General features: G+C 57.5%; 2 protein-coding genes across 10 annotated transcripts; one reads left to right on the top strand and one right to left on the bottom strand.

Annotated features, from left to right (window-relative positions):
- The first annotated feature begins 1,022 nt into the window (after positions 1-1,022).
- On the top strand, positions 1,023-11,526 carry LOC139355318 (amnion associated transmembrane protein). Of its 9 annotated transcripts, none has more exons than XM_071099533.1 (14): positions 1,023-1,125; positions 2,093-2,211; positions 2,317-2,361; positions 6,779-6,866; positions 7,256-7,473; positions 7,618-7,755; positions 7,925-8,033; positions 8,151-8,233; positions 8,420-8,582; positions 8,661-8,823; positions 8,901-8,985; positions 10,486-10,580; positions 10,737-10,914; positions 11,497-11,526. In XM_071099533.1, exons 1-13 carry the CDS (start codon positions 1,083-1,085, stop codon positions 10,885-10,887), a joined length of 1,500 nt encoding a protein of 499 aa, XP_070955634.1. In that variant the 5' UTR covers positions 1,023-1,082; the 3' UTR covers positions 10,888-10,914; positions 11,497-11,526. The 9 variants fall into 9 exon arrangements, with proteins under 9 accessions (XP_070955634.1, XP_070955633.1, XP_070955631.1 ...); XM_071099532.1 differs by having other exon boundaries at positions 10,704-10,914; XM_071099530.1 differs by having other exon boundaries at positions 7,256-7,440; positions 10,486-10,914.
- Positions 10,880-24,115, bottom strand: LOC139364170 (serine/threonine-protein kinase MRCK beta-like). The gene is made up of 8 exons (XM_071099539.1): positions 22,961-24,115; positions 19,310-19,407; positions 19,129-19,213; positions 18,913-19,030; positions 18,695-18,812; positions 17,403-17,508; positions 17,201-17,271; positions 10,880-12,330 (listed from the first exon to the last, which is right to left on the bottom strand). The coding sequence occupies exons 1-8, from the start codon at positions 23,376-23,378 to the stop codon at positions 12,199-12,201; spliced, it is 1,146 nt and encodes a 381-aa protein (XP_070955640.1). The 5' UTR covers positions 23,379-24,115; the 3' UTR covers positions 10,880-12,198.
- Between the last annotated feature and the right edge of the window lie 53 nt (positions 24,116-24,168).

Genomic DNA, 24,168 nt, shown 5'->3' with positions numbered 1-24,168 from the left:
CCAACACCCATTCTTTATGATCTACCTGCCGGCCATGGATCCACTTATGCCATTCTCCATCCATCATTCCCTGATTACCATCCATTCATTTTTCTTTTCTTTTCTTTTCTTTCTTTCTTTTTTTTTTTTTTTTGTTTGAGATGGAGTCTCACTCTGTGGCCCAGGCTGGAGTGCAGTGGCATGATCTCAGCTCACTGCAAGCTCCTCCTCCCAGATTCATGCCATTCTCCTGCCTCAGCCTCCCGAGTAGCTGGGACTATAGGCACCTGCTACCACGCCCAGCTAAATTTTTGTATTTTTTTTTTAAGTAGAGATGGGGTTTCACTGTGTTAGCCAGGATGGTCTTGATCTCCTGACCTCGTGATCTGCCCGCCTCAGCCTCCCAAAGTGCTGGGATTACAGGCGTGAGCCACTGCACCTGGCCATTCATTCATTTTTCACTCACCATCCTCATCCATCCATTCATCACCCATCCACCCTCTATCACTCATCATCCACCCCATCAACCATTCACCATTCACCTGCCATGCATCCATATGCCCTACACCATGCACCATCAATGCTGCTGTCCATCAGCTGTCCCCTACTCACCATCCATTACTCTCCACCACCATCCACAATCCACCCTCGTATACCATCCACATACCATGTTCCATCCAGTATCTTCCTTCTATCATCCAACCACCATCTGCAACTCATGGGACGGGGTCACTACGTGAAGTGGACACCCAGTCACAATGGTGAGCAGACTAGGCTCAGGCCTAGCGGCACACAGGACAGAGAAAGGGGTGAATTCAAAGGTAGTTTATTCCCCCTCCTGGCAAGACACCCATTTTACGGGGTAGGTTAGTCCCGCAAAGCCCTTCTTCCTTGCCCTTCTTCCTGAGAACCTAAGGTGTTCAGGCCCTGGAGGGGCGGGTAAGGAGAGGCTGAGAAGGTGCCTCCCAGGGGCCTGAAGAGTCGGCCCTGGGCGGGTCTGGAGGTAAATGTGTAACGGACCCCGGTGCCCCCACCCGACCTGCCTGGTCACGTGGGTCCAGTGGGGCAAAGTCTCCTGGTCGGGCGCAAGGAGCAGAGGCGAGATGGGCGCCCTGGGCCGGGTCCTGCTGTGGCTGCAGCTCTGCGGTGAGCCGGGGCCACAATGGTGCGGGCCAGGGCCCAGGACGGCAGCGGGTCTGTCAGGACCCAGGGCCGAGGGCGCTCTAGATGTGGAGGGTGAAGATCTTCCGAGGGGTGGGCAGCGAGGGCTTTGGAGGGTGGGGGGCGTGAAACTCGAGCTGGCCTCCCTGGTCGGGCGAGTGCGCGGCCAGTGCATCTGGCGGCGCGGGAAAGGAGAGGAGGGGTCCGGGAGCCTCCGCCAGCCCCGGCCTCCGGTGGCTCCTGCCCTCGCGGTTTTTCCGTCTGCGAAATGGGCGCGGTCCCCAGAACCTGCCGAGAGCAGCGAGTGTGCGCCTGCGGGGCTGGGCAGACTGCCTCAGTTTCCCGGTCCGCAAGGGAGCACTGAGCCCTCCCCCGCCTTCACACCAGGCCGGCGCGTGTCCCTGGCGCCCCCTTCCCTAAACCCCTCGCGGCTCCCTCACAGCAACCTCACCCACCCCGTTCAGGGCCGGCCTGACCGGGTCCTGCCGCCCCCAGCCCGTTCTTTCTTCTCATACCGGGATGCGCTGTGTCGCAGCCCTTCCCGGCCCAGGTAGGACTTCTCCGGGAAGCCTTCCTGATTCCAAGGCCAAGGAAGAGGGCTGCGCTGCCCCGTCCTCCTCCATGCCCCGGTTGTCACTGTCCTTAACAACCCTCTCCTCTGTTCCAGCGCCAGGCAAACTGGGGGCACTGCCAGGAGGCGATCTAGGCAGGCGTCCTGTAGGGCCCAGAGCGGGCTCTGCAGATACAGTTTAAGTCCGTCGGAGAGCGCCCGGGCAGGGCGCCCACAGTCTGGCCGGGAGGGCCCAGGGCCTGGGTCTGGGCCCCGGGGATGGGGTTCCTATGCGTCCCGGGTGACCCGCGCGGACCTGCTGCACCTCTATGGGTGGGTGGCCTTCCCTGAGGAGGGAGCATCCCGGCGAGAACGGCGGGTACTCGGTCACCTCCTCCCCAGCACTGACCCATGCAGCCTCCAAACTCTGGGTCCCCAATACGGACTTCGACATCGCAGCCAACTGGAGCCAGAACCGCACCCCATGCGCCGGCGGCGCCGTCGAGTTCCCGGCGGACAAGGTGCCTGGGAGCCCCGACCGGGTCGGTGATGGGCCTGGACCCCCGGGGCCGCGTGGCCCAGGTGGGGGCTGCTCCCAGCTGGGCTGACGCAGCTTCTTCCTGCAGATGGTGTCGGTCCTGGTGCGAGAAGGTCATGCCGTCTCAGACATGGTAAGGCCGGGCTGCTGCTGCCACTGGGCTGGGGGTTTCCGGAGTCTCCCAAGTTCCTTCAGGGACTGCTGTGTCTGGAAGGCGGCCCCCACCAGCACGGAGGCGCTGCGGGACTCGGACTTTGGCCTCTGGAGAATAATCTAGGAGGCAGGGGGTGGGGGAGAACCTAGGGGAGCGTGGTCCCATGGTCTCAGCCAGGCTGTGTCCTTGGAGGGGTGGGAGGCGCCCCGTCCCCACAGCCCTTCTGGTACCCAGCAGTGGCTGGTCTTCCCAGGAAGTGCCCGCTCCACGCCCTTCCCCCAAAGTCTTGCCCTGTCCTGGTGCCTAAAGCTCCACCTTTAGAACACTAGGGTCCCCAATACCCCCCCTCTACCCACCATCCGGGTCCCTGGCCTGTTAGGAAGCAGCCACCCAGCAAGAAGTGAGCCCGCTCCTGCCTTCGCTCTACCACCCTTCAGATCAGATTCTCCTAGGGACCCCTATGTCACTGTGCCAGCGAGGGACCTGGGTGGGTGTGCATTCTTTAAGTGCCTGATATCTGAGATGAGACAGCTTAATCCTGAAACCTTCCCCACCCCCATCGGTTCATGGAAGAACTGTCTTCCACAAAACTGGTCCCTGGTGCCAAAAAGGTTGGGGACTGCTGCCCTAGGGGACCTTTTTCTCAAACTGCGTCACACAACACTCCAAGAAAATGATGGGAACTGGGAGGAAAGCAGGTTCCATGAGCAGGTAAGTTTGGGAACGCTGCAGCCTGCACTTGCCTGGAACTTTATCACGTATTAAAGGCTCTGGTAAGGCCCCAGAGAAGTAAGCAAATTTCCTTGTTTAAGGTGGAGTTCAGCGAGTTACAGGCCAAATGTGGCCCCTACGGCTGGAACAAGGAATGGTTTTTACACTTTGTAATCACTGGGGAAAAAAAGAACAATCTTTTGTGGCACTTGAAAAGTATATGACATTCACACCTCAGCAACAGTAAATACAGTTTCACTGGCACACAGCCCCCCCCACTCGGCTGAGTATCCTCGGTGGCCACTGTCCCATTGCAGCGACAGCCCACCAGCTTCCAGGGTGACTGTGGGGCCCACAGGCCAAGTCTCTGGGCAAAAGCTTCCTTCCAGCCCCTTCACAGTGACTCCTGGGCTGCGTCCTCATCCTGTCACCTGCACATCTGCCAGCTCAGTCACTCTTGGGTGAGGGTCACTGGTGAGCTGGGTCGGGGAGTCGGCTCCAGATGTGGGGTCCAGGCCTGGGGGCCCCTGCGTGTGCAGGTGGGGGGGTGGCTCAATGGCCTCGGCCTGACCCACTCCTGCCCCACGTAGCGTCAGGGATCCCGGGCCTCATTTCCACCCCAGGGCTGCTTGATTCATTCCTTCAGGTTTTCCAAAGCTACCTTAACCCAAAAGCCGCCAGGCACTGGGCAGGGCACCCACAGCAAGATGATGACGTTCCTGCCTGGGAGATGGGAGGAGGGCTGGGAGAGGGAGGCAGTTGCCCCTCATGGCCCCGCCCCCAGAGCCCACGCATAACCTTGGCAACCAGGCAGCCTGAGGGAGGGGGGCACTGGGAGCTGATGGGGGATCTGTGGGCAGAGGAGTCAGGCTGGGGTGGGGGTTCCAGGGCATGGATTTCCCCCTACTCCCCTCCCCTGCCGGCCTCCTTACTTTCATGATCTCATTGGAAGCACTTGGGCTCTGAAAGGAGGCAACACTCCATTCATTCATTCATCTATTCAATAATTCATTCATTGATCATCCATTGGCTGGTGGGAACAGTGCAGGGGCAGGGGACAGTGGCCCTGGGGTCCCAGCCTGCAGAGGCCGAATTCACCCAGAGCTGCCTGAGCACCCCCATCCCCTCCACACCCCTGGCTCCCAGCGTCGTCCATCTGCCTAGATAGTGCCCGAGTAACAGGCCGTGCACATGAGTGCTTTACTTTGTAATTCTCTGGTTGGGAGCGTCCCTCCCTGCGATTTTCCTTTTCCTTGCCCTTCCTTCCATTTCTACCCTTTGCCTGCTTTCTTGTTGGGGAAGTCCCCTGTCTTCCACCCATCCCCCTGCCTGGGCTGGAGGCTTTGCAAGTCTGCTCACTGTGGACTTGCCTGCAGTGTCCTGTGCTGAACAGAAACCCTCATTTTAATCGACCTAATGCAAAACCCCTTACCTTAGAACTGTGTTTTTTGTGTTTCATTTGAGAATCCCGTGTGCTCCTGTCACAATGGTAATCGACTGCGTACCTATGGGGCATGTGCACCAGCAAGGGGTCCTGCTCTGTTTTCTCTCCTTAGAGTGAGCCCAGCTGCCAACGTCCTCCGCCTTGCCCTTTTCTTCCAGCATTGCTGGAATCCAGCGTGTGCCTGGGCATTGTGGGTCTCTCTGAGCCCTGTCTTCAAGTCCACAGGCCACTTTGCCGAACCTACACTATCCACACTGTGGCTCTGCGGGATGGCTTAATATCCATCCCCTTCACTCCTGCTCCAAGGTTCTTTGTGGATCTCATTGTTGCAGATAAATTGTAGAATAGGTTTGCCAGGTACCAACTACCACCACCACCACCACAAAACAAAAAACAAAAAACAAACCCTGGAATTTTTTTTTTTTTTTTTTTTAGATGGAGTCTTGCTCTGTCGCCCAGGCTGGAGTGCAGTGGCATGATCTCTGCTCACTGCAACCTCTGCCTCCCGGGTTCAAGCGATTCTCCTGCCTGAGCCTCCCAAGTAGCTGAGACTATAGGAATTTTGATTGGGATAAATAACAGCCTTATGCTGTCAAGCCATCCATTCAAGAGCATGGATGACCTCTCCAAATATTTCAGGTCATCCATGTACTCATTAGCATCTTAAAGTGTTGCCTGTAGAGGTCTTGTATTGTACTGGTTAATTCATCAATACTTTGTTAAGTTTGGTTTTTTGAGACAGGGTCTCACTCTGTTGCCCAGGCTGGAGTGCAGTGGCAGGATCACGGCTCACTGCAGCCTTGACCTCCCTGGGCTCAAACAATCCTCTCACCTCAGCCTCCCGAGTAGCTGGGACTACAGGCTTGTGCCATCACGCCCGGCTAATTTTTGTAGTTTTTGTAGAGATGGGGTCTCACTATGTTGGCCAGGCTGGTCTTAAACTCCTGGGCTCGAGTGATATGCCCTCTTTGGCCTTCCAAAGTGTTGGGATTACAGACATGAGCCACGGCTCCTGGCCTTAAGTTTGTTTCTATTATGAATGTTGCCCTATATTTAAAAATTATATTCTCTTTTTATTTGTAAATTTTTTGTAGAGACGGAGTTGCACTATGTTCCTCACCAGGCTGATCTCAAACTCCTGGCCTTACCTACTGTGCTTGTCTGTTCAACTATTAGGATTTTTACGTTTATATTTTTCCCCTTCGTTCTTTAAGAAAAGGTGTTCTTGGTATGCTTCCTCCTGGGAACCCCTCCCTGTTCCTGAGGCGCTTTGTGCTGTGACACATTCCTGTGCCTATGGCTCCGCCTCTGCATCTGTGCGTGGACTTGCCCGCCCTGCTGGCAGAGCCGCACCCTCAGGTGTGCACGGAACTGAAGTGTGACCTCACGCCGCTGGGGGTGTTGGCCTCTTGCTCAGGTGTAGTGCTCCTGGAAGGGCCAAAGAGTGGGTCCTGCCCTGGGTGGGCATGCCCTGTTGTGCTGAGCCCCTCATAACCGGCACCAAGGGTTGCCCTGGCCCAGCGCTCATCCTCAGCCCCTGAGAGAGAAGCGCAGAAGCAAGAAGGCAGGAAGCCGAGGTCCTGGCACTTGGAGGAGACGGGGAGGGAGGGGCGGCCGGTCAGACCCCCATATTTATGCTGACACCCGAGGCCTGGGCTGTGGCCCCACTTCTGTGGTGAGGGAGCTGCATGGCCCACACCAGGCCTAAGAAACAGCAGGGGCAACTCCACTGCCCCGCTACACTCCCTGCCTCCTCCTGCACCCCTGGCCCCCAGATGCAGCCTCTCCCGCCCTCCCCTCCTTCCCTTCCTCCCTCCCTCACACACCAGACTCCCCAGGGACCGGGCAACGTTTGAACCTGGGAGCCCTGGGCCTGTGCACGTTCTCAGGGGGCTATGGGGGAAGCGACAGGCCTTGGCCAGAGTCACCTCTGCCCCAGACTCCCCACGGCTCCGTCTCGCTCCCGGGCTGGAGCTCTGCCCCTGGCCTGAGACCTCCAGCTCAGGTACAGGACACTGGGCTGTGCCCGCCTCGGGGACTTGCACACGCGGCCCCATCTTTCCCAGGCCAGATCCTCCTCCTCTGGCAGCCTCAGCCAGGCAGAGGATCCCGGGCCTGAGCTCGCCCGGGCCCCTTCCGTGGACAGGGGCTCGCTTCTCGTCCCAGGGGACTGGGGGCGGGGTGGGCGCGGAGCAGGCCCGGACCCCCGCATGGCATCGCCTTAGTCAGTGCCTTTTGCAGCTCCTGCCGTTGGATGGGGAACTCGTCTTGGCTTCAGGAGCCGGATTCGGCGTCTCAGACGTGGGCTCGCACCCGGACTGCGGCGCGGGTGAGGCAGTCGGGCAGGGGCGGGGCTCTGGAAGGGCGTGTTCAGGGGGGGGAACTGGGAGAGGGCGTATCCAGGGCGGGGACTGGAGGGAAGGCGCCTCCGGGGGCGGGGACTGGAGGGAAGGCGTGTCCGGGGCGGGGACTGGAGGGTGGTGCGTCCGGGGGCGGGGACTGGAGGGAAGGCGCGTCCGGGGCGGGGACTGGGGGAAGGCGCATCGAGGGAAGGCTTGTGGATGGGGCGAGGACTGGAGGGAGGGCGTCTCTCCCGGGGCGGGGTTTAGGGAATGGCGGAAGTGTCCCGAAGCGGGGCTTGGGAGGTCGTGCTCAGAGGCGTGGCGTGGTGTGGTGCGGCGCTTGTTCCGTGGAGCTCAGGGATGCGCCCCCGCTCAGGCGACCCTGCGGTCTTCCGCGACTCTGACCGCTTCTCCTGGCATGACCCGCACCTGTGGCGCTCCGAGAACGAGGCACCTGGTCTCTTCTTCGTGGACGCCGAGCGCGTGCCCTGCCGCCACGACGACGTCGTTTTTCCGCCCAGTGCCTCCTTCCGCGTGGGGCTCGGCCCTGGCGCTGGCCCCGTGCGTGTCCGCAGCATCTCGGCTCTGGGCCGGGTGAGCACTGCGGGGAGGGAGGCTCGGGTCCCCTCTCCCCGCCTCGGCCCCCCCCCCCCCCTCTGGTCTGCACACGTTGGGTCTGAGCACTCAGGTGATGTCTCTTCCTGGGGCTGGCTCCGGTGGGGACCCGGCTGCCCGCAGACGTTCACGCGCGACGAGGACCTGGCTGCTTTCCTGGCGTCCCGCGCGGGCCGCCTACGCTTCCACGGGCCGGGCGCTCTGAGCGTGGGCCCCGAGGACTGCGCTGACCCGTCGGGCTGCGTCTGCGGCAACGCGGAGGTGAGCGAGGCCGCAGTGGAGTCTCGGGGGCCGCGCGAGGGTCGGGACTGTGCCCGGGACAGGGCCGCCGCGCTCCCGCGGTCTCTCGCCGGCTTGCCTCTCCGGCGCATCGCCCTTCTCGCTGCGGTCCGCTCTGGCCCTCCGCGCTGACCACTGCCCCTCGCACCAGGCGCAGCCGTGGATCTGCGCGGATCTGCTCCAGTCCCTGGGCGGCCGCTGCCCCAAGGCCGCCTGCCATGGCGCCCTCCGACCCCAGGGGCAGTGCTGTGACCTCTGTGGTGAGCGCCCCCGCTGGGCCCTGCTTGCTGGGAAGGCCTGGAGGACCTGGTTAGCCCCCGCCTCAGTTTCCTGCCGGGTCCAGATCCACGGCGCTGACCCCTGCCCTCCCGCTGCAGGAGCTGTTGTGTTGCTGACCCACGGTCCCGCATTTGACCTGGAGCAGTACCGGGCGAGGATACTGGACACCTTCCTGGGCCTGGTAATGGGGCCGCGCGGGCAGCTGAGGGGAGTCCCGACCCCAGCCCTACCGCCTCCGCCTAGGACGCCCCTTCTGCAGGGCCCCTGCGGCCGCCCACCTGCTCACTATCTGCCTCTGCCCTTAGCGTCCCCATAGGCTCGGGGAGGGCGGGGGGCTGAGTCAAACCAACCCCGTCCCCCTCCCCAGCCTCAGTACCAGGGGCTGCAGGTGGCCGTATCCAAGGTGCCACGCTCGCCCCTGCTCCGCGAGGCCGATACGGAGATCCAGGTGGTGCTGGTGGAGACCGGGCCCGAGACGGGCGGCGCCGGGCAGCTGGCCCGGGCCCTCCTGGCGGACGTCGCCAAGCACGGTAACCGCGCCTGCCCGGTCCCTCCCTGCTGCTCCTCGCCCCGCCGCGGGGAAGACTGAGCCGACCCCTCCGTCGCAGGCGAGGCCCTCGGCGTCCTGGAGGCGACCATGCGGGAGTCGGGCGCACATGTCTGGGACAGTTCCGCGGCTGGGCTGGCGGGAGGCGTGGCGGCTGCGCTGCTGCTGGCACTGCTGGTCCTGCTGCTGGCGCCGCCGCTGCTGCGCCGCGCGGGGAGGCTCAGGTACCCGGGGCGGGGTGGCGGGGTGGGGCTGGGGGTTGCCCCGAGGGGCTCACGCTACGTCCCTAATACGCACTCAGGTGGAGGCGCCAGGAGGCGGCCCCGGCCGGGGCAACCCTCGGATTCCACAACCCGGTGTTCGACATGAAGGCCTCCGAGGAGCTGGTGAGAGGGCTGGAGGGTGGACTGGGGCCTCCTTGGGGCCAGGACCCTGAACGCCGTCTGACCCTGTCACCCCGCAGCCCCTGCCCCAGCCGCTCAGCCTGGTTCCGAAGGCTGCGGCAGACAGCACGAGCCACAGTTACTTCGTCAACCCGCTGTTCGCCGGGGCTGAGGCCGAGGCCTGAGCGGCCGCCTGACAGTCAACCTTGGGGCTCCCCACCCCCTCTGGCTCCAGAACCTCCCCGACCCCAGTCGATCTGGGGGCTAGCCACCCCCTCGTCCAGCCCCCAAACCTCCCCTTCCTTACCCCCTCCTCCGGAAGCCAAGGACAGGGTGGCCTTACTCAATAAAGGTGTTTCCTGCACCTGCTTCAGCCTGGTAATGCCACCCCTGGCCCCGCCCATGAGGACTGGGAGCCCAGTCTTGCACCCTAGTCGTACTGGGGGACATGGGAGGGGTCTAGCTGGCTATTGCTGGAGGCAGCACTGGTCACCACCTGGGTGGCCAGAGGCTGGGGTCTGTGAAGGTGAACCCAGGACTACGAGGGGGTCTTCCCCTACCTTCCGGTGGAGGGAGGGTGAGGAGCTGGAGAGAGGAGTGGGAGAGAGGCAAGGGGTGGAGGGAGCCAAAGCCTATGCCTGGTGGGGCGGACGGAAAAGGGGTGGGCACCCCTCCTGGCACCAAGCTGCTGGATGCGTCACACTGCGAAGGCAGATCATATGGGGTCACCCATGTGCAAGCGTGTACCACTGCACTGACAGACAAGGGCCTGACCCTATGTGTGCAGCTACAACTGTGGCACAGTGACCACTTCTGTGAAACCAGTATCCGGGGCTGGAGATGTCACCGGCATCCCCAGTCAGGGCCTGGCCCCCACGCGGAATCTTCTGCCCAGGGGCCCAGCTTAGCCACTAGGACACGTGCGGTAACCCAGATCAGGGCACCATGCTGCCAGGCGCGTCTGTGTTGTGGTTGGAATGAGTCACTGTGGGTGCTGTGCAGTGTACCGCTGAGTGACCACCACAGTTCACGCGTGTGCTCCAACAGCTACCATCTTGCATTTTAAAAGTGGCCGACACTCCCACAGGCACTTTTCAGCCACAATTTTCTTTAGTGTCAGGTGCAAACTGGAGAGCAAGCCTGAGCTAACCAGACATCACCTGCCGCCCGCTGCTCACCCCACTCACAGATGCGACTGTGCTGGCAGGGACCTGCCCCTGGTGTGGACTCTGGAAGGAGAGATGCTCTGGGCTTCCAGGGGAGCTGCTCGCTGCTGCAGCAGCCCAGGCCATGCTGCCTGGCACACAGCTGCAAGGTCCCAAGTGCCCCCGCTGGGTGCTGGGCTGCCTGCCTTGGCTTGCAGTCTCCTCCCCAGTCCGCACGCTTCTGCAGGGGCCGGCACTGTCCTTATCCTACCAAGACAACTAGGTCTCAGTGAGTGGCAAATAAAAGCCAACTGCCTGCATAACTCGGGAAACTGACTCCGAGCATCCTCTCAACCAGGGACCACTCACCCGGACCCAGGCCTCCCCGAGAGCTCCTGCCTCTTCCTGGGGCCTCTGGCCTACCCCATCCTGTCCCTTGGGGCTGCTGGCAGGGTTAGTGTGTATGGGTGTGGACATGAAGACCCTCCTGGGCAGCTCCCTCCTGGGGCCCTGGCGCTGCCTGGCTAGGGCTCACAGGCACACCGCCTTCCTCCCACCCTTCACTCCTGCCCCAAGGATGCCCTCTGCTCAGACTGAATACCCCAACAGCAACCTTTTATGTGACCTCCGAGTGAGTTACCCAGAAGAGCTTCTGCTGGCAACGTGGCTCCTTCACTGCCTTTTGGAGTTCAGACACTTCTGGGGCCCAGACACACAAGTGACAGGTTATCACATCCAGACGGACCACTGGGAACTTTAAAACTGCCGTCTTCTGCTTTATTGACAGGTAAATTGTTCAAAAATGTTCTCACGATTCAATAATTACAAAGACTCAGACTTACATTAAAAAAGTAAAAACCAGAACCCTCCAGGTGCCCATCCAGCAGAAGGCCCAGGAGGGCAGTGGGGTGGCAGGGCTAGGCGGTGCTGGGCCACTCAGTGCTGACTTGGAGAAGTGCACCTCCTGAACAGCCTTGCCAAGCAGCCGACCGGTGGGAGGACAGGGGAAGCCTGGCCCAAGCTGTGGACAAGCTGTGTCTGCCGCCACAGTTAATCACAAGCCTCTGGCGACACAGGGCCACAGAGCTGGTCACTCAACATCTGGTACGAAGAAGGGTGAGGTGAAATCCCCGCGCAGGGCATTGCCGCGCCGTGGGCCGGGGCCAGTGTGCAGGAGTGTGTTGGGTGGGTCTACGTGATCATACGGGCTACTAACCACAGGGGCTCCATGCAGGGGCAGGACTGGTGGGTGGGGGGCGGCGGGGGGTGTTCCAGTGGCTGCTTCATGGCGCCCTGGGGCTCTGACTCCTCTCAGCCCAGCAGGCCACAGGGCCTGCCTGCACCACGACACTCGCTGGTTTTATGGCAGGAGGCGGAAGCCGTGGAAGCGAGTGGAAAGCAGAGAGCACAGCTGACTTCACAGTAGGAGATACTGGTGACACTTCATGGCTGCGACCCAGAATGAACTGAACGCACACCGGGACGCAGGGTGTCATTGGTCCCGGGCCTCTGGCCATGACTAGGTGGTCACAGGACTTCTGCAGCTGACTGCGATGGCTAAGTGAAAAAAAGGCCACAAACTAACCTCCACTTTCCTCTGTCTTCAAAATTCTAGTGACACTGGGAATGCTATATGACCTCCTACTATTCTCCTAAGGTCCTAGGGAAGTTTCAGGAACTAGGGAAAAGACTGGGTACTGAGGCTGTGTCCCCAGACGTCTGCTTCCGAAGCAGCCGCGTCATGACGGGTTTCTGCTGAGGAAGTGGCGTTGGCAGGGCCCCACACGCCTTCTCGGGTTGTCAGGGGTGGGAGAGAGGCTGTATGGGGGTCCTTCATGTGCAGACGGAACAGTGTCGCCTCATAGCTGTGCAGACGAACAGATGGGGTCTACTGCCACGAACAATGCGGCATAAAACGGATCAATATTATAATAAAGATTTGTCTTCTTCATCTCCATATCTACAAAGTGATTCTACATTTCCTTGGACAACACTGGAGGGCCCGCTCAGTCTTGGCACTGATGCTGGAGGCCATCCCCAGCTCCCGGGCCCCTGCGGCGAGCTGGCGGCTTCAGGTGTCACAGGCCGGCTGCTCCAGGCCTTCGAGGGGGAGCTGGCTCCTGTGGGGGGAGTTGGGGCTCGGTGGGCCGCTGGGGTTGGAGCTGTTCGATGGAGTTGAGTGTTTGGTGGAGTCCGAATCAGGCTGTGAACAGGAAGAGGGCAGGGTGAACACCGCTGCCCTAGGCTGGGAGGCTCGCGTGCCCAGCTGGATGCAAATGTTCACTCAGGGACAGCTGTGGCAACTGCTTCTCCTTTCGTGTTATGAGAACACACACACTCTACACCAGCGATTCGTGGGGCCTTAGGCTTGCTGGTGAGAGTCACAAATTGATGTCTAACCCCACTCAAAAATAACATGGTAATTATCATTACAAAAGACGCAACTCTAGTGAAGAAACCAGATGCGGCTGGATGCGGTGGCTCCCGCCTGTAATCCCAGCACTTTGGGAGGCCAAGGTGCATGGATTGCACTTGAGGTCAGGAGTTTGAGACCAGCCTTGCCAACATGGTAAAACCCCATCTCTACTGAAAATACAAAAATCAGGCCGCGTGCTGCGGCTTACGCCTGTAATCCCAGCACTTTGGGGGGCTGAGGCGGGTAGATCACAAGGTCAGGAGATTGAGACCATCCTGGTTAACACAGTGAAACCCCATCTCTACCAAAAATACAAAACATTAGCCGGGCGTGGTGGCATGCACCTGTAGTCCCAGCTGTTGGGGAGGCTGAGGCAGGAGAATGGTGTGAACCTGGGAGGCGGAGCTTGCAGTGAGCCAAGATCGCACCACTGCACTCCAGCCTGGGTGACAGAGCGAGACTCCATCTCAAACAAACAAAACTCAGCTGGGCGCAGTGGCGTGCACCTGCAACCAAGCAGTCAAAGTCAAAAACACGACACTCTTTCCTGAGAAAAGCACTAGGAATAGAGGGGAACTTCCTCAACAAAATAAAACAGCTAACCATACTCAATGGTGACAGACAAATTTATCCCCTAAGATCAGCAACGGGCTGGGTGTGGTGGCTCACACCTGTAATCCCAGCACTTTGGGAGGCTGAGATGGGCAGATCACGAGGTCGGGAGAACAAGACCATCCTAACACAGTGAAACCCTGTCTCTACTAAAAATACAAAAAAAAAAAAAAAAAAAAAAAAATTAGCCAGGCGTGGTGGAAGGCACCTGTAGTCCCAGCTACTTGGGAGGCTAAGGCAGGATAATGGCGTGAACCCACAAGGCAGAGCTTGCAGTGAACCGAGATTCATGACTGCACTCCAGCCTGGGCGACAGAGTGAGACTCCGTCTCAAAAAAACAAAAAAAAGATCAGCAATAAGACAAGGATGCCTGCTTTCACCACTGCTATTCAACATGTGACCAGAGGTTCTAGCCAGAGCAATCAGGGAAGAAAAAGAAATAAAAAGGATGCCAAGTTAGAAAGGAAGTAAAACTATCTCTGTTTGCAGATGACATGATTATACACATAGAAAACCCCAAAGAAAAGAATCCACAGAAAACGAACACATTCAGCAGTTATAGGGTAAGAGATCAACACATACAAGTCAGCTGTATTTCTATACACCAGAAATGAACACATTGAAAAGGAAACTGAAAAAAAAAATTCAATTTACAATAGCATCCAAAAGAATAGCTAGGAATACTTTAACCAGAGAAGTGAAAAATCTGTACACTATAAATTACAAAACATTGCTGAAAAAAATAGCTTACATAGGCTGGGCGCGGTGGCTCACGCCTGTAATCCCAGCACTTTGGGAGGCCGAGGCGGGCGGATCACAAGGTCAGGAGATCGAGACCACAGTGAAACCCCGTCTCTACTAAAAAAAAATACAAAAAATTAGCCGGGTGTGGTGGCGGGCGCCTGTAGTCCCAGCTACTCAGGAGGCTGAGGCAGGAGAATGGCGTAAACCCAGGAGGCGGAGCTTGCAGTGAGCCGAGATCGCGCCACTGCACTCCAGCCTGGGCGACAGAGCGAGACTCCGTCTCAAAAAAAAAAAAAAAAAAAAAATAGCTTACATAAATGGAACACACCCCATGTTCATGGAGTAAAAATATTGTTGATGGCTGTACTAGGCTGGGTACAGTGGCTCATACCTGTAATCCCAGCACTCTGGGAGGCCAAAGTGGGTGGATCATTTGAGGTCAGGAGTTTGAGACCAGCCTGGCCAACATGGTGAAACCCCACCTCCACTAAAAATACAAAAATCAGCCAGGTATGGGGGCAGGCACCTGTGATCCCAGCTACTTGGGAGGCTGAGGCATGAGAATCACTTGAACCCAGGAGACGGAGGTTGCAGTGAGCCAAGATGGCGCCGCTGCACTCCAGTCTAGGCAGTCTCAAAAAAAAAAAAAAAAAAAAAGGCATTAATGATGAGGAACATAAATGACAACCTATAGAACAAGAGAAGACGCCTGCACATGACATCTCTCACAAGAGACTGGTATTCAGAACACACCAGGAGCTCCTACAACCCAGCCACAAAAGGACAAACCACCCACTTCAAAAATGGGCAAAGGCCTTGAGTAGACGTTTCTCTAAAGAAGGTATGGAAATGGCCAACAAGCACATGAAAAGATGTTCAACATAAGCCTTTAGGGAATGCAAATCAAAACCACAATCTGGTACTACTTCAAAGCCACTAGAATGACTATTAAAAAGAAGAAAAACAAGAACAAGTATTGGTGAGGATGTGGAGACATGAGAACGCTCACACTGCTGGTGGAAATCTAAAATGGTACAACTGCTGCAAGAAACAATTTGGTGGTTCTTCAAAAAGTTAAACATAGAATTACCACATAAATCCAGCAATCCCACTCACAGGTATGAACCCGAATGTGAAAACAGGCACTCAAACACATATGTGCACACTCGTGTTCACAGCAGCACCACTCACAACAGGTGAAGGACAGAAACAGCCCAAATGTGCATCAGGCGAAGAATGGGAAAACAAACTGTGGTCTACCCATACAAGAGAGTATTAGTTAGCAACAGAAATGCCAACACTGATACCTGCTACAACGGGGGTGAGCCACAAAAACAGCATGCCAAGCGAAAGCTAGGCACAAAAGGTCAAAACACATTTCTGTAAGAAAGGCCGGGCATTGCATTTCTACGAAATGTCCAGAACGGCGAAATCACAGAACACGACTGGCAGCCCCGGTGCTGACGGGAGGGAGGGACGAGGAGAGAGTGCTTAAAGGGCAGGGGGTTTATTCTGAAATGATGAAAACGTCTTTTTTATTATGTTTTAGAGACAAGATCTCACTACGCTGCCCAGGCTGGCCCTGAACGCCTCAGGCGATCCTTCCACCTCAGCTTCACTAGTAGCTGGCACTACAGGCGTGAACCATGGCGCCCAGCTAGAGTGGAAATGTTTCTGAATGAGAAAGAGGTGGTGACTGTGCATCTCTGTGGATGTACTAAATGTCACTGAGTTATTCACTTTAAAGGAGTTACTTTGGGCCCAGTGTGCTGGCTCATGCCTGTAATCTGAGCACTTTGGGAGGCCGAGGTAGGAGGACAGCTTGAGCCCCGGAGTTGGGAGACCAGCCTGGGCAACAAAGTGAGACCCTGCCTGTGTATTATTACGAAAATAAAAAAAACAAAGTTGTTGGCCGGGCGCGGTGGCTCAAGCCTGTAATCCCAGCACTTTGGGAGGCCGAGACGGGCGAATCACGAGGTCAGGAGATCGAGACCATCCTGGCTAACACGGTGAAACCCCGTCTCTACTAAAAATACAAAAACTAGCCGGGCGAGGTGGCGGGCGCCTGTAGTCCCAGCTACTCGGGAGGCTGAGGCAGGAGAATGGCGTGAACCCGGGAGGCGGAGCTTGCAGTGAGCTGAGATCCGGCCACTGCACTCCAGCCTGGGCGACAGAGCCAGACTCCATCTCAAAAACAAACAAACAAACAAAAAAACAAAACAAAGTTGTTTTGTGAATTTCACTTAAATTCAAAAGAACAAACAAGGTCATGCAGGTGAGACAGGCACTGGCTGCCTCAGGACACAGCACCCTAAGAGGAACAGCATCTCCTCTGTACAGTGTGACAGCCTAAGACACACTTCGGATCTCATGAGCAGGAAACAGCGGACACACTCAAACTCAGGAGCATTCCGTAAAGTAACAGCAGTGCTTGCTACAAAATTGTGACTGTCCCACCAGACAAAGACAGGCTGGGGGCCTGCTGCAGAGTAAAGGGTGGAAGAGTAGGATGGACAAAGGACCCAAAAGACAAAGGACTTCCAGAGGAAGAGACGCCGACCTTAGCAGAACCAGCAACATGTGCAAGGCATCTGCCTGTTCATTCGGCAGCCAACGTTAAAACATCTCAGTGCTGGGGCTTAGATGTGTGGTGGAGTGATGGACATGGCCCCTCTGCCTGCATCCCTCCCTCCCTCCCTCCAAGGATGGCGCCGGGGGCTAAGCCCTCAGCTCACTCCTCAGCCCTCAGCCCTCAGCACTGCAGCTCCCTGCCTCCCTCGACTGCATTCTCACCCCCATTCCACACAGGGGAAACTGAGGGCAGAGCAGTGTGGCCAAACTGCACACAAGAATGCCGCCAGCCAGGGTGGGGCTTGTCCTGGAGGCGGTCCCCACACTCTGACACCGAGCGCCATCCCAGCTGAGGGGCAGCAGACAGACCAATGTGGAAAGTCAGCCCAGACCACAGCAACTGCTGGTGTATCGCACTGAAGTACATTAAACAACACAGGAGTCCAGATGAAGGAGGCAGGTTGGCGGGAAAGTTTCCATTCCTTGTGGGGCAGTGTGACAGCCCCGTCCCGTCAGCATTCCCAAAAAAGCTCGGGGTCTGACCAAGAGACTGCTGCACGGGCCTCCTGGAGGAGGGGACAGCCACCCCTGCCCCTCCCATCACCCTCCCACCGCAAGTGGGGTGCTCTGGAAGGGCTGTGACACCACCCAGGGCCCCAGATCTTTGGGCTGCTTTGCCTCCTGCAGTGGTGGCTCACAGCCTCAGTACTGAACCTGGGCAACTCTCACCTCTTTGTCAAAGTCCTGGTCTGGATCGGACATACTTCTCAGAGGCACGGTCACGCCAGGCTCCGATCCACCTACAGAACAAGGACAGCTTTCCTCTTAGGGAGAAAGTCAAGGACAGAATCAAAAGCCTGCAGTCTCCCCATTCCAGCACCCCCTAGCCTCCACCTCCCCGAGGGCTGCAGTGGCCACACTTCCTCCGTACCTGATGAGGGCCACGAGATGTAGGGCTTGTTCCGGGACGGAGGCTGGCGAGCCAGGTTGGTGGGAGCGGGGCCCGGCCTTTCCTCCTGGGAGGGGGGCACAGCACTCTGGGCAGAGACAGCAATACATGAGCACGCATGGTTGACAGCCGGTGGGGCCGGCTGCGAAGTGTGTGTGACCTACGGCGGCTGCGGCCTCGTGACCTTGATGAGCAAAATGGGGGCCAAGAGGGCTCTCTGGACTGGACAAGGGCTCTGGACAGTCTGAAACTAAGAACTGGCAATAGCAACGTTAGGTCAGATCAAATCCTATAAAAAGTGTACTTTTTTGTTTGAGATTGAGTCTTGCTCTGTCCCCCAGGCTGGAGTGCAATGACACGATCTTGGCTCACTACAACCTCTGCCTCATGGGTTCAAGCAATTCTCCTGCCTCAGCCTCCTGAGTAGGTGGGATTACAGGTGCCTGCCACCACGCCTGGCTAATTTTTGTAATTTAGTAGAGACAGGGCTTCTCCATGTTGGCCAAGCTGGTCTCAAACTCCTGACCTCAGGTGAACCACTTGCCATGGCCTCCCAAAGTGCTGGAATTAGAGGCATGAGCCACCACACCAGGCCTAAAAAACATACTTCTTTTTTTTTTTTTGAGACGGAGTCTTACTCTGTGGCCCAGGCTGGAGTGCAGTGGCGCGATCCACTCACTGCAAGCTCCGCCTCCTGGGTTCACGCCATTCTCCTGCCTCAGCCACCCGAGTAGCTGGGACCACAGGCTCCCGCCACTGCGCCCGGCTAATTTCTTCCTGTATGTTTAGTAGAGACGGGGTTTCACCGTGTTAGCCAGGATGGTCTGGATCTCCCGACCTCGTGATCTGCCTGCCTCGGCCTCCCAAAGTGCTGGGATTACAGGCGTGAGCCACCGCGCCCGGCCAAAAACATACTTCTCAAGTAAAAAACAGAAAGTATACCATCTGTTGGTATGAGGGTGTCACTGAGAAATCACCACCTGATGGCAAATGTCCTTAGGAAGCCGTCACAGGCCGAAACGTGGCGGACTCTGACAAGTATCTGCAGCATCGCTGCCCGGGGCGGCCCAAGGCCTGCACACAAGGCCTCGTGACAGGGAAAGTGCTTGTGAACAGAGCTTCAGTGGAGACGCGCTTGTGCGACAGGTGCGCCAGGTCAGAGCACAGTGCCAGCCTCGCGGGCCCTGCCTTTGGGACGGCCCCAGCCAACACGGCTGCCCGAGCGGGGAGGAGGATGGAATGCCCTGCCCGCCCCATCCCCGCCGTGCACGCACCAGAGGCAGGTCCATGAGCACCTGCATGCCGTCGCCTGGGCCCATGTGAGCCACGTGGTTGAAGTTGGTGGGGTTGGATATCATTTTGGATCTCAATTCTGGGTCTCTAAGCATCTCTCTGGGGAAAGGAAACACTTTTGAGATTCACGGACATGTGAGAATCCTCTTGGCCCCTCCCTAGAGCGAGGCCCGGCTGCCCCGTGAGGCCCCGCTCCTACCGCCTCTGCTGCAGTCTCTCTTCCTCCGGGACCTTGAAGACGAACCGCCTTTTGCTCCTGGTGCGCAGCATCTGCTTCTTGCTGTTGTCGGAGGTGTCCGGCACGTTGAGAACCGCTCCTGCGGAAGCAGAGCGCGCGGTGACGGTGCTGCGGCGCCAGGGACACACGCCCCTCCGACTTCCCTTCCCTCCACTCCTAGTGCAGAGGAAGGCTCACCCGAGAACTTGCTCTTGAAGTAGATCAAGCGTGGAGGCTCACAGTTGAGGAGGTTCAGGGTGCCCTCAGAGTTCAGGGGCCTTATCTGGATTGGAAACCAGGGAGGGACAGTGTAAGTGCGGCCACGCAGACTGCACCGGGAGAAGCCCGCCCGCACCGGACGGCGCCCAGACCTCCTTACCCTGCGCAGGCCGATGGTCTGCACCCACTCCATGGTGCGCACATCAAAGACGTCCACGCCATACTCGCTGTACACCGTGACGTGGGTGGGGCTGCAACCTAGCGCAGACGGAGCAGGGCGGGGTGAGCCACAGTGGCTCGGGAACTCACCTGCCCTTGGGCCGGAGGCCACGCCTTGGCACTTGAACAAGTGCAGAGGCAGCAGCACTGCCTCAGCTGGTTCACGTCACCAAAGACTTCACGCTCCCACTCTGGAATTCATCTTCATTTCAAAGTTTAAACAAACACAATCGAATGTTTAAATGCTCCACCATCGCTCTGTAACTAATATTTCGAATACTATAGTACACATGTTGAAGGTGACTTTTAAAAGTCTGGTTTTTCATTTAGCTCTCATGAGATGTGATTATCCTGAAAGCAAATTCAGGCTCAACACACTGGAAATTCAGGTAGGGGACGACTGTTCAGTATGGTGAGGCTAATTGTTCCATGGGAGATGGCAAGTCAGGCTTCCAGGTAGGTATTTAAACCCACACAGAAACCACTGCTGACCTCTGAGCAACAACCCTGCCTGTCTACCCTCCACACGAACGACCCTAGACCCCTGGGAACCTGTGCTACGGCTGCGTGGGAGGCCCCTCTGCAGCCTGGTCTGAAGGCATATACAAGTGGGGTAATGGCGTCCTGCAGGGAGCTCTGGGGTCCGCGCTGTGCTCCTCACCTGCTCATCTGTCGGCTTACAGAAGCAACTTCACCCAAGGCGCCAAGGATGTGAGACCAAGAACTGCGGAGCCTTTGGCCATTTGCAGTTTAAGGGGCTTTCTCCATGTGTAGAAGAGCAACACCACAGCTGTGCCATGCGATGGAGGAGCGGTGCGCGTCCACCGCTCGGTCCCTCTGCGTGGGTGGCACTCTCACTGTCCCCACAGCCCGTCAGTGTGGCTTGGCTTCTGGCCCTCAGCTTGCAGAAACGCAGAGCTGGGAGGCGGCAAGCCCCAAATGCAGGAGAGCTCCAGCTCAGTGCTCGTTCCTGGCTCTGCTGCCTCCAGAGTTTAAGGTTAATCCTGCATCATGACACACCTCACTGCCTGAAGATGCATTTTAAAAGCCTTCTGCTCTGTTTCTATCACAGATTCCAAACAGGCTAGAAGATCAGGCCTTTTCTTCTGAATACAAAAAGGAAAATCAAACAGGGTTTGCAAAAAAGACAAAAGATACTGGCCTGGTCACCAAACTGCCTCCGAAGGAGCATTTCAGATGAACCTGTGAGGCCTCTGAGAACCACGTCAAAAGCAGCCCCAGAAACTGCCCTTCAGGGAACCACTCTCCACCCAGGGGCTTCTGGGAAGGCCCTTGCCTGCCAAGTACGTGGGGATTCGCTTGCAAGGAACCACGGAGAAGTCTAGTTTGCTGACTCAGTGATAAACAGATGCCCAGTGAAAAGATTCTAGTGAAACAGATTCTAGTGAAAAGAACACGGGCGCTGGAGCCTGACAGATGTTACATGTGACTCATGTGCACACAGCCCCTGTGGCCCTCAGCTGCCTCCTCTGCAACAGGGCTGATGACACCTGCCCTGAGGGATGGGAGGAGCAGGAGAGGCTACCTACACAGGGCGCTCAGCACAGGGCGCAGAATGAGCAGTTCTGCGTCCTACAGGTGACAGAATTACTTTTGACCAGCTCTGAAACTCATCTGCATCTGCACTGTGCCCACGGGGGAGAGGAGACCCACCAAGGCAGAGAACCCAGGAACTTAGGTGTCTATGACAGACACATGTGGCCAGGATCATAAATACACTGCAATAAGTGACCTGGGTCCTCTTCAACGTTACATTTTGCAAAAATGTAAATTCTGTGTGGTTTCAAACCCTGTGCTGGCTGCCCAAGAAGAGGACAGGGTGTTGGGGGAAGACTCCAGGACGAGGGGTGCTGAGGCAGTGGGACTGGCCCCTTTCTGCACCTCACTCCAGGCCCATGGCCTGGCCCCACTGCCCACACGTCTGCTGTGGTATGGCCATCAGGATGGAGCTGGGAGACACTGCAGTAAGCCCCTGTGGGTGGAGGCTGGCCATGCACCTCACAGGCCTGGTGTCTAGCCATGATGCCCTGGGTATGCTGCTGTCTCAGCAAGGCCGACAATGGGGCAGACAAAGGGGTTTAGCTTCAGGTAACTGAAGGAGAACATAATTCCCCATCTCTTGCCCTGTTACCCCCCCCCGCCCCGCATCTGCCCAGCTTGTCTTCCGGCCTCCTCTTGATCTGTGGATTTGATGGTGCAGGCTACTCTGATAGATCAAACAGAGGTATTCTGAGGTTTAAGGTTTCCTTTCCATTTTAAGAGACACTGTCCCCCAGGCTAGAGTGCAGTGGTGTGATCATGGCTCACTACAGCTTCCATCTCCTGGGCCCAAGCAATCCTCCTGTTTCAGCCTCCCAAGTAGCTGGGACTATAAGCATGTGGCACTGAGCCTGGTTATTTTGTTTGTTTGTTTGTCTGAGATGGAGTCTTTTTCTGTTGCCCAGGCTAGAGTGCAGTGAGTGGTACAATCTTGGCTCACTGCAACCTTCGCGTCCCGGGTTCAAGCGATTCTCCTGCCTCAGCCTCCTGAGTAGCTGGGACTACAGGCATGTGGCACTGAGCCTGGCTAGTTTGTTAGTCTGAGACAGAGTCTCGCTCTGTTGCCCAGGCTAGAGTGCAGTGGCATGATCTTGGCTCACTGCAACCTCCGCATCCCGGGTTCAAGCGATTCTCCTGCCTCAGCCTCCTGAGTAGCTGGGACTACAGGCATGCACCACCACGCCCGGTTAATTTTTTTTTTTTGTATTTTTAGTATAGACGGGGTTTCACCCTATTAGCCAGGATGGTCTCGATCTCCTGACCTCGTGATCTGCCCGCCTTGGCCTCCCAAGGGATTACAGGTGTGAGCCATGTTTTGTTTCTTAATAGAGACAAGGCTGGTATCGAACTCCTGAGCTCAAGTGAGCCTCCTGCCTCAGCCTCGCCCGGTGCTGGGATTACAGGTGTGAGCCACCGCTCCCCGCCCAGTTTAAGGTTTTAAAAGCAATCGGACAGCGGGCCAGTCAGGAAGTGTCCACTGGTCCTACTTTCCCCCAGTGCCACCATTCACAGAGAAAGTCACATCAACTAAGCGAATTAAGTGACCCAACTGTTTGAAAAACAGCTCCTACCACTTTCAGAAGACACTTGCTCTCCCAGGGGGAACTGTAACTTAGACACCAGGGGTGAATTTTTTTCTGGCCACCAAAACCCCTCAAGCTTGTCTTTACTACTGTGTAAGTTTCTGTATTATCACAAGGAAGGCCTTTTCAATGAGTGATGAATGCCACGCCCTGTTCTCGGTTCGCCGAGCCCTTCTGCCCAGGGGCCTATGCCCGCCAATGGGGTCTTCTGCTGAGGCCTCTGGAAGAACTGGCCCCACGTGCTCAGGGAGAGGTTGCTGAGCCCGCCCACTGCTGGTCTGAGATGTGAGGTCTCAACCGCACTGTGGGCTGTCATGGAGCCCATCTCTCCTGATGCTCTGACTACTCGACTAAGGGACTGGAAGACAAACCAAAGCAAAATCGAACACATGCTGACTGTCGGTGGGAAAAGCAGCAACAGGGATATGCAACAGAAAACATATACATACTACAGGCGACAGGAGCCGCAGGCCACATGAGCTCCTGCGCGCGTGCCCTCCGGCCTTGCGGGTCCACGTACAGTCCCATGTGGCTGAAGCAAAGCAGGTACTCCTCGCTTTCGAGCTCCACAGCACAAAGGGCATCAAAAGACTGTTGTGAGAGGAACGCAAGCGAGGGGTCATTGGGATTTACCAGGTTTAGAGGCTGCCCGTCCCCCTGGATGCTCAGCAGGCAGAACCCCGAGGGGTAGCCCACACAGAGCCTGTCCCTGAGCACCGCCAGGCACTGCACGCTGCCGGGAGCCACAATCTCATTGAACTTTCTGTGGAATGGCTTCGTTCTCTGGATCTCATAGCAAAGGATCAGCCGTTTCACGGCCACAAACAGGCAGGTGCCAGAGTTCCTCTTGAGTGTGGCCGTGGCCATGAGCTGGCAGCCTTTGGTTTCCGGAAGCTTGATGTCAAAACTGCCTTCCGCTCCATCAAGGGATGACCATGGATAGAGGTGCACATGGTGGTTCCGGCCACAGAGGAGGATTACGATCTTCTCTCTGGGAGCAAGCTCGATCTGGTGCACCTTCTTACAGTCAGCGGCACGGACGATCACTGTGGCAGGCAGGACAAGAGCGTGAGGCCAATGGGACAGCCAGCAGCTCACTCACAGGGGCTGACGGCCTTGGCTAAGGACCTGCCTGGAACACCCTGGGGCCCTCCCCCGGGCTCCCTTCCTATGTGCACAGCCTGAGCCCAGCCCTGAGCCCGTCTCTGCCCACAGAGCCAGCGGCTTGAGTGCCCCCCGGAGAAGCTGCCCTACACATCCACAGTGCGCTCTTAGGGCAGCCTCGGGGGCCGGTCTGAAGGCTCCTCCGCCTCTGCTGCTGTGCACACCCCTCAGTGCACCAGGGCTCCAGCTGGGCTGTGCTTCCACCTGGGCCTTCGTGAAGCGAGGCTCTGGGGTGATCTGGGCCTCCTTCCAGCTCATCCCCGAACCAGAGAGCCCTCGCGCTGCACATGAGAAACAAAGCTGACTCCAACCCACTGGGGCCCTGAGACAAATCCTCTGAAGACACCGAGCTCACACGGCCCCCAGGTTAACCCAAGCCCCTCGCTTGCTCAGGATCTCCCCACAGAGCTGCCAGGCTACGGCCTCACCCAGCGGCTGCCCCACCCTTCTCGCTCCATGGCCATCACGTGCAGAGATGCTGGGTCTGTCGGGA

The sequence above is a fragment of the Macaca nemestrina genome, chromosome 7 (assembly GCF_043159975.1).
Source record: "Macaca nemestrina isolate mMacNem1 chromosome 7, mMacNem.hap1, whole genome shotgun sequence".
Lineage (NCBI taxonomy): Eukaryota > Metazoa > Chordata > Mammalia > Primates > Cercopithecidae > Macaca > Macaca nemestrina.
Note: the sequence above shows the minus strand (reverse complement) of the source record. Positions and strands in the feature narration are given on the sequence as shown.